At 43.8% G+C, this 9,973-nt stretch overlaps 1 protein-coding gene across 1 annotated transcript; it reads right to left on the bottom strand.

The window, feature by feature from the left end:
* Window positions 1-425: 425 nt before the first annotated feature.
* CDCA4 (cell division cycle associated 4) lies at window positions 426-8,719 on the bottom strand. The gene is given in 5 exon segments (XM_026088607.1): window positions 426-2,440; window positions 2,602-2,722; window positions 2,724-2,890; window positions 4,819-4,899; window positions 8,575-8,719. Coding segments are annotated over 4 exon segments (1,083 nt in total). The 5' UTR covers window positions 4,858-4,899; window positions 8,575-8,719; the 3' UTR covers window positions 426-1,684.
* Between the last annotated feature and the right edge of the window lie 1,254 nt (window positions 8,720-9,973).

Here is a 9,973-nt window from a genome sequence, read left to right on the forward strand (position 1 = left end):
GGAAGTGATATTGGAGTGTACTTAACATCCTCCTCCCCCAATATTTCAGGGATTTGAGACTCTAGAAGAGATAGCACATAGTAGGTAAGGTCACTTGTGCAAAGACAGTCTAATAGACAGAGAAACATGCTCTCTGCATATTCACTGACCCACTGGACACAAGTCTATAAAAACTTCCGAGTTACTGGTGGATGTCTCCCCCTTCCAAAACCAGTGCTAAAACATTCCAGAAACCAATGAATCTTTCCCCCCTTTTCTACATCCCTGCCAGTTTAGAACTCTTCCCAGTACCAATTTGTGAAGATAAATGTTTGTCATTTTATAACAAAATCATATATGATACTTGATCCATCCTTTCCCCCAAAAGTCTCATAGGAATAAAATTAGTTATATGCCCTCTAAAACAAATGCATGACTACTTAAAGAAAGGAACAACATCCCACACTTATTATTCTTTGTTATTTAAAAAAAAGGCAAGAGGAAAACCTTGGTAAGATTGGAGCATACCAATTATGACAAGACAAAGACATACCAGTTGAGATTTAAAGGCCACTAGTAACACTTTTTGTAGTAATTAGTGCAAGATAGTTATTCCATATAAACAAACATTTGATGGCAGACTTCAGTGATAAACAATTCACTTGATGACATTTACATATAAATACACATAAATAAAAACCTACGTAATTTAGGTTTGCAGTTAACAAAAAAAATATGGTCTGAACTGATTTAAATGTAATTGTATCTAGCTGGATCAGAATTTTTCCTCTAATGACACTCAACTATATGTGGCATAAAAAGCATAATTGTACAATTCTCAATTTAGTAAAGTACTACTCTATAAAACAGAATTATGAAAACAGCTCTTACATTTTAATGTAAAGTATAAAATCATATATTTACATTTGCAAACACTTTACTGAACTACATGGGGTAGCTCATGGTAAAAAAACATCCCTTTTTGAAAAATCTTTCAAAAAATACATCAACTGCAGATATGATCAAAAGTTACTAAGTTAGCAGCTGACACAACATTTGTAGTAAAAAAATATTTTAGGAAAATACCTGGAAAAAATCTAAACACCAATAAACACTTAAACTATTTTTAAAGAAAAAAATAGTAGCAAAACCCAGAATAAGCTAGCTAAGATAATGGGAACTATTGCATACTGCTCTTTAAGAGCCATGTAGCRACTTACAACAGAAGCAGCAGATATGGTAGGAGTTGTGGTGTAACAAAGTGTTGGCCTGGAAACCAGAGGAAAATAAAAAAAACAGTTATCCAACTTCTATGCTTATTACTTTTTTTTTTTTTTTTAAACTGAGGGAAGGATAAGAAAAAGGAAAGATGAGAGAATCCCTCTTGCTGAACATATCCTCCAAAGGCTAAAACAAATTGGCAAAAGGAACCCAATTTTGAAAGCCTCAGATCCCAAACTTAAAATTTACCGTAGGGTACTTACAGTTCAATGGACAATAAACTGGAATTATTACACTACAAGTTGCAGGTTAACTTTAAGAGTTAACACTATTTTGCAATATGAAGTGCTTTTTTAATATATATATCTATATAATATATAGATATTTGTAAAATACACGTGCAGATTTGATAGAAAAAACTATGTTGAAATAGTTCAAGTCTTTCATTTCCATTAACAGATCTTTATCTCCTAGACAAGTAGTCTCAAGATTCAACAAGGATTTCCACAATATGATCAAGCTCATTAAGATCAGATTTACAATTAGAGTTAGAAGTTGTAGTTGTTGGAGAAGAAAATGTTTCAAGCCCATCACAGTGTCCCATTTTTGTGTTGCTCATCATTCCTGTTAACATTGTATCAAGATCATAGTAAGAATTGTCAACTTCTGAAAATAGATCTTCAACAGAATTAGGACTTTTATTCTCCAGTGTCTCAAATATTTGATCTAATGATTTTTGAAAGTTTCCTCTGTTTTCTTGTGGATTCTCCATTTCCCACACATTGCTTTGCAGGTTTCTTGGAGCTTGCACTGAAGAAGCTGTTGACATGGTTTCTGAACTGTCTTGTGTCTGGTCACCCTCAAAGTCTTTATTGAAATTACTATAACCTGGAACCTGCTTTCCCTCAGCTTGTTCCCTGGATGAACGGCAGAGGATATCCGTTGAAACAAGACGATCCAGGGATGTCTGCCCTGTACTCTGTGTATTTATCATCTGCCAAGTCCCATCCTGGGTCATTTCCTCTTGGATCTGTCGTACCGTGTTGGCTATAAGTACCGAACGACAAAGGTTAGGTTCAACCAGCATGTGACACAGCTGGAGTTTAACCAAGGACATATCTAAAAGTGACTGTCGCTGAAGATTATATGAAGGAATAGCCTTAATACCAGCCAGAGTTCCTTCAATATCTTCTTCACCATCAAAACATTTTCTCTTTAATCCTCGTACAAACATTGTGTCCTGTTAAAAAACAAAACCAAAAAAAAAAAAAAATTGAACAATGTAAACAGCTCAAGAGGGGGAGAAAAAAAAAACTAGTAAAAACAAAACAAAACTTTTTATTCTAAAGTTTAAACAGCAAAAGTAATTCTTTGAGAATATAAATGTCAGAATTGTCATACCAGCTTATAGAATGGCCACTGTGGTACAACAGGGGTCAGGAACATATGGACTGGGTCCCAAAGACGGCACTCGGGAACCAGGGGTGAGCAGGTCCACAAGTCATGGCATCGGAGAGAGGCATCTGAGAGGCTGGGGCTTCCAGCTCCTGGCTCCCATTAAGCTCCATACTTGATGGAAGTCAGGAGCCGTTGCTTTGCACAGAAGCAAGCGCCTCAGTGGCTGTATTTCACCTACTGGAGAGGCAGTTTCTCCTTGTTCCTCCCGAGTTTCTACTTGCATGCTTAACCTCTAATTTTGGAAATAAAAATACAACCTGGCACACCATTTTTAAAAGATTTTCGTCCCTTGCAGAACATCAACACACCTAACAGAGTAAAATAAAATTTAAAAAAATATATCCCATGGGCAGCACACTTGAAAGGGTAAGTTTATTTCAGGCTACAGGGAGGGTCAGATCTAGATTTGTTCCATCTAACTTAAGGCATCCAACCGAAGTGCCTAAAAGCAGCCCACCCAGCTTCCCTCACTCTGGTGGGAAACTGAACTGTTCAGTTCAAATGTGAACTGTGCAAATCCAGTTAGGACAGGCACAGTCATCCCCTGTATGGGCCATTCTTTCTTACTTGACTATTAGGAAGCAGAACGCTGTATTCCTCATTTACACTCACCAGCTACTTGCCTAAAAATAAATGGGATGCATCCAGGCCTCTGATTATTTGCATCTAAAAAAAGGTCACTTGCTGAATTAGTTAAGATATGAATTTCAACTGCTAACATCCAGATGACCTTCTAAATTGCACTAATTTTTATAGTAGTCCCCCACACAAGTTAAGTATTGCAGCTAACCTCTTGAAATAGACAGTAACTTTTTTAGTGTGATAGATGTCACTTCTTCTAGTCATATAAAAATTAGGCAGCAGATGAAAGCAATTACTTGATCTTTAAATTTATGCACTTTCATGATATCCTTTCTAAGTCTTCTGTCCTTTGAGTTCCTGCCTGCCTAATATTTTGGGAATTTTGTATGTAGTGACCTAAACTAAACAAGATTTTTCAACTAAAATCATAACACATTGTTGAACTGTCTTTTCTATTTTGTTTAACATTTCCTTTGGTAAGCCTTAACCTTTAACTTGCTTTTTTGTTTACTGTGCTGAATGCTATCATTTTCAATGAGAACTCTCCCATCTTTTTCAGAATCACTAAAAATCCAAAGTAACTATGCTGTTCCTTTCAACACTCATTACATATTTATCTACTCTGAAAACCTGAAGATAGGACAGTAGCTAGACAGAGCTAGACAGATGTTTCATCTGACCGTATGCAACAGTTCTTATACTGCTGGATATATCAACAGGGCAACTTTGTTTGTTTGGATTTGAGAACTCTTTATAAACATTTTTTCACTGAAGCTACAAAACTCTTTAGAAATTATAATATACAGAGATTGCAATAGCAAACACATGAACTTGGTGTTACAGCCATTTTTCACAGACTTCAAAGTTATCCATGAATTACTAATGTATCAAATTCTTTGGAAGTTCCTTGTAAAAAAATCTCTCCAGTAACCCAACATATTTGTTATTCCCCCCTAAAAAACCCCTAGTTCTTGCTTGATAGTACCTTTTCCAGATTTTTAGATATTCCTATAAACTTCACATCTGAGGATATCCCATTTAATTCATAGGAAGTATGCACAGTAGTTTCTAAACATATACTCCCTGTATGAAACTGCCATCCTCTAGAAACAGCTTTTGGGACTAATAACCACATACGATTATGTCATCAAACATTAAGCAGTACACACAGAGTTTGAAGCTTCTTTTCATTCTAACCTATGTTCATGTGAAGAATAATTAAATCCTCAATTAAATGTTAATCTGGTTTTCAGACAGCTATTATTTGTCATTTAAACTACTACTAAGGCACACCAATAGAGGACAGAACATGACAAAAAACTTGAAAATGTGTGTGTGTGTGTGTGTGTGTGTGTGTGTGTGTGTGTGTAAAAAAGACCATGCAGAGAGGAAAAAAAAAGTTTATGAATCCTCAAAGATAAAGCTTGCATAGAATTTGCTGAAATTTTCCTTTTTCTATAATACTCATTTCAAATCAGTATCTTAAATCATAAAAACAGTGCTTTGTCACCCAGCATCCAAGACTGCACAAAATACTACAAGGTTACTATTTCAGTAACTTAAGAAAAAATTACATACCAGTAATTGTGTTTGATGTAGTCCTTCCTCTTCTCCCATGCTACTGAGCAAGAGTCCATACAGTAAAAGTTATGGCACCACCTACCAAGTACCAGGAAGCAAGATGTCAGGCAAGTACAGGAGATACACAGCAAAACAATTTCCCATTTCAGAAACTTCTGAAACACTTCTATTTTTCAATTGCTTCACTATATTTATCCTCGCAATACCCCTATAAACTGGAATAATACTATTAGACCCTATTTACAGATACAGCACAAAGGTGATTTGCCCAACAACACACAGAAAATCTGTGGCAGGAGAAGGAAACTGCCAGATCAAGTCCAAGTCCTAGGCTATTATCCTGACCTTCGGACTAGCCTCTCCCTTATCCCCGTGCCCTCACCATTTAAAGGGYAAACAAAATCTTTAGCTATCATCTGAAAAATTTTAAATGTGCACAGAAACGTACTGAAAGCAAATCTTCATTACTTCTGTCACACAAAATCACATATTTTTTCCCTTTTGTTGTACAAAACCATATATGACTATAGTATGTAGAGAGAAAGAGCAAGCATGAACAAATACAAAACTGAAAGGTAGCAAAAACAGGAACAATTTAGCAGCAGCACAGAAACTTTATGACTAAGGTTTATTTTGCAAGATGATAGTAATGAAAAGGAAATTGTTTAAACTATAAAAAATATGGTTTTGAAGCACATTTAAGGCAAAATAAGATTTGATATACCCAAAAAACAAAAGAATTCCTTTAATTACTGAAACAGAAAGAATGCTCAGCTTAGAAGATCTACAAAAGCTTAAATGATAAAATATAAAAGTCAAATACTTTTCCAGACATGTCTGTACTATACAAAATAGACTCCAACTAAAGTACATACGTGGTAAAGAAACAAGTAAAAAGGATGCATACATGCATCCTCCCTTGTTTTCTATTGTGTTTGCTAAAGGAAAATTTTTGACAACAGCTTGCTCTTCAAAACTGGGGGGAGGGAGATGGTTGACAAAGGATTTTTTTTTTTTTCCTTCGGACAGAAAACATCTGCTTCACTCAAGATGCTTTATATTTGTCAAAAAAAAAAAAAAAAAGAGGGCCMCCTTAAACACTCCCAAGCCAAAATTTTTTGACTGAATTCCAAAATGTTCAGACTGAAATGCTGTTACTTCATGGAAAATGTATTTCACCCAACTCATAGTGTTAATCTCTTACAGACTGGGCTCACAGTAACATTCAAGACAGGGTCATGAGGCACCTGAACTACAACTCCAGTAAGACACCATAACAGGAACTGAATTAGAACATTTCTTATTTCTGTCAAACAGCTTATGATGCTATAAAAATTCAGAAGCTTTTGCTCTCCAGTATACTTTCAACCCATTATATAAATCAAGGGCACTCTGACAGCCTGTATATAGCAACCATTTGCACCCCAAAACCCTGACCTGACCCACTTTTTTTTAGACAACTACAGATAAAGATGATGCAGTCATGAGAACAATAAATAAGATTTTCTGGTGCTATTTTGGATATCTGACAGTTTTAGAGGAAAAGGCCTCTGTTTTTTTTGCCTCCCAAAATAGCAGACTGATACAGTAGGGGACCACTGATGGGAACATACGGGCTTTAAATAAAAGAAATATTATCAGGTCCACAAACTAAATCAGAGAGGATGGCAGCAGACAAGTCCAATCTACTCTGTTAATACACTAAAGAAGGAAACAGTTATCCCAAGCAATACAATAATGTGTAAGACCTGCTGCATGTGATTCCAAGTTCTTCCCTAGAGCAATAAAGAAAGAATGTGCCACCTTTGTTGGCATGAATTTATTAAAGAGTAAGCTCATCATAGCAATTATTTCTTTAGTTTCTACTAACAGACAGATTCTATTACCTAAGCGTGCCTCAGTACCTAAATTTTCATTAAAAATACTAACTTCATAGCCATTGTCAAACATGAAGAAAGCCTTGCAAATAAACAACCTCCCCCAGGCTTTTCTGCACCACCTATAACAAGCAATCATCTCAATAGAATACTAACTTTAAAGCCTAATTAAAATGTAAGTATGTTTCTCTATTGATTTACATATTAATCTAATCAAAAAAGGTATTAGCTACACTGTAAAAACCTCCTGGCAGATAAGAGCAAGACTGCTGCTGTTCTAGAAGTAAGGTGTTCAAAAACCTCCCAGCAGTTACAAGCAGCATTTGCTTCTGTCCAGAACAGAAGACCAGCTGTATCTTCTCCCTTCTACTACTACCTATCAAGAGCCCAAACCACGCAAGTCTGTGTGCACCAAAAGTCCAATTGTTGCTTGAGATTGCTGTATCTTCTTGACAACTTCTATCATACAGATATGTGTAGGATACTACAGTTTAAAACACACACACACCCTTGTTCATAAAGGGTAGTACAGGGAACACAGTACTATGTAATTCATTAAAGGTTTGTTTCTTATTCTTGAGATTGTGACAAATTCCCAGTCTGCTTTACAAGTAAAGTGCTTGAAATTCGATCCAATCCTTACTAGAGTATCAGCTTACACATTCCAGATTCACACTCAATTCAGATTCCTCTAGCAATACGCTGCAGAAGACGTATGCAGACGCTAAAGAACGAGGGCAGAAGTCACCACCGACGAGTTGGAGACAACAGAGAAGATAGGGAAAGAGATTCTAGCATTGTTCATCTTTAGGAGTGAGTGGCCAAGAACTACCTAAGCCAGTACTAGAGTTTCACTTAAGGAGAGGTTTGGGGTTTTTTTGTACAGACATAAGCATAGCGATGATGGTTGGCAAGGGAAGGTTAGAAGGCATTTTACCCCCCCACCACCACTCTTTTCCTCCTGCTTCTCCTCCGCCCCCATCCAAAACTGTCCTTTGTAACAGCTGCGGAAAGAAATCAAAGCTCTGTGCAGTGGTGAAAAGGCGACGGAAAGCCCGTTGCTCCTCGTCAGGCACACAGAGGTGTGCACACGGCGATGTTCGGCGACAGCGTGAGCTGCAGGCGCAGCAGAGGGCTGGCGGGATCAGAAAGGACCACCGGCACCGCGACAAAGGCGCGTACAAAGCGCGCCGCGGGCAGGGGCCCTCGCCGGCGCCTCGGGGCGGCCGGGCACACCCCTCCGCACGGGGGCTTCGGGCAGGGCGGCGGCAGACGGCCGAGGGCGGCGGGGCAGCGCGGAGAGGAGGCGGCCCGCCGCAGCCGGCGGGCAGAGGCGTGCCCGGCCGGGGCGGGCAGCAAGGCGCGGCGCACGCAGCCTCGACGGGGAGGCAGGGAGGGAGCGAGCGCGCAGGGGCCGCGGAGGGGTTGAGCCTCGGAGCGGGCGCCCGGGGGAGGTCCCGAGCCAGGCGCGGGAGCGACGCCACGGCGTGCGGCAGCCCCCGCCTGGAAGAGGCGGCGGGAGCACGGCGCCCGGGGGCGCGGGCGATGAGGGGGCGCGACCGGGGAAGGGGAGCGGGCCAAGGAGAGCGGGCGACGCAGGGGAAACGCGCCCCCGTGACCCGCCCGTCCCACTTCTCCCCCTCCCCCCCGGCCGGGGCGCGTGCGCGGCCGCCGCCAACGGCCCCGGCGGCGGTTACTCATCGTCCCGCGCTCCCGGCAAACGGCCCGCCGCCATTTTGAATCGGCTCCCTCTTCCGCGGGCTCCGCCGGCGCCGGCTCCCCGCCCGCACCGTCCGCACGCGGAGCCCCGGGAGGAGGCGGGCGGACACCCGGCCCGCGCCGCGCCCGACCCAGCCCAGCCTTCCCCACTCACCACCTTGCTGCTGCTGTCGCTGCCGCCTCTCAGCACAGAAACCCCCGCTCCCGCCTCACCGACCGCTCCGCGCTTGGGAGAAGGGGTGGGGCTAACCGTACAAGCCAGCCCCGCCTCCTCCGCACCCGCCATCTTATTGTCGAAGCCCACAAAGGAAGCCGTTTCCCTCCCCCGCCTCCATCCCGCCACGGAGGGGCGGGCTTCCACTGCCCAGCCACGCCTGCAGGGAAGATGCAGCTGCTATTGGCTGTCCCGAACGCACGCAGAGCCGGCTCGCTGTTGCTATTGGCTGTGAGGTTACCATAGCGCTCAGCCTCGCCCGCCCGCCCCGCCCCCAGGCGGCTGAGGGGTTGCCATGGCGCCCGGGCCCTTCCCCTCGGCGGTGAGAGGCTGACGGGAGGCAGAGGCGGGGGCGAGGTGGAGCCCCGATTTCAAACGGCCGCCAAGGCCTCGCCGGCGTGTCTGGGCTCCTGGCCATGGGCTCCGGCGGGAACAGGTTGAGACCTGGCCCCGGGGCAGCCCGCGGGGGGCTCAGGGAGCCTCAGGGGCCGGAGCAGGGGCAGCAACAGCCAGGCCGCGGCTGTGAGGCGCCGCCTCCCCCCCGCGGCCGCTGGAGCCGGCCGCTCGCAGCCCCTGGGAGCTGCTTCCCTCCGGGCTGGGGAGCCCGCGGCCCCTGCCGGAGCGGCCTCCCCGCGGGAGTGCCAAGCCGCCTGCTCCACGAGCAAGGCGTGTGGCGCTCCCTGTGTCGGCCGGGCCCCCGGCCCCAGGTCTCGGAGTCAGGATCGGGAAGCCCCTTCCCTTTGCGGGGGGGCGTGAACGCGGAGCCGTGAGGTTTCGTCCCCATCGGGAGTGTGGCGAAAGCCGGAATCCTAAAAGCTCCAACCTTCGCGATGAGAAGAAAAACAAAAACAAAAAAAAGAAAAACGAAAACTTTGAGGACTTGTATAAATTCTAGCTTGCATTTGCACATCTGCAAACACTTAGGTCGTCCAAGCACTTAGCTATTGCTTAGTTGCTTTCCCGGTCTTGCTGCTACGTGCCGGCAGGCTGAATCAGCGCGGAGGAGGCGGGGAGCCAGGTCTGCGCCGGCTCCAGCTGCCGCCGCAGCCTGCGGCTCGGGCGGGAGGAGGCTCTGCTGCCCCCGGAGGCACGGTGGGGCGGGGAATGGAAGAAAGGAAGAAAATGGAGAGAGAGTAGGCTAGACAGCAGGACTCGAAGATTAGGTTCAAGACTGTAAAGCACCAGAGAGCTGTAGCGTGGTATGCGAGAGGAGGATAAAAAAAGATTTGCATAACAAAGCAAAATCAGGCAGCTATTGGGACAAGATGGATAGCTTGCAAAGTGCAGTGTTTCCCGTTGTTTTTACTTTCTTGCACTGCGCTTATGACATCATGGTGCAAAA

Source organism: Apteryx rowi, unplaced genomic scaffold, assembly GCF_003343035.1.
Source record: "Apteryx rowi isolate R43461 unplaced genomic scaffold, aptRow1 scaffold_78, whole genome shotgun sequence".
NCBI lineage: Eukaryota > Metazoa > Chordata > Aves > Apterygiformes > Apterygidae > Apteryx > Apteryx rowi.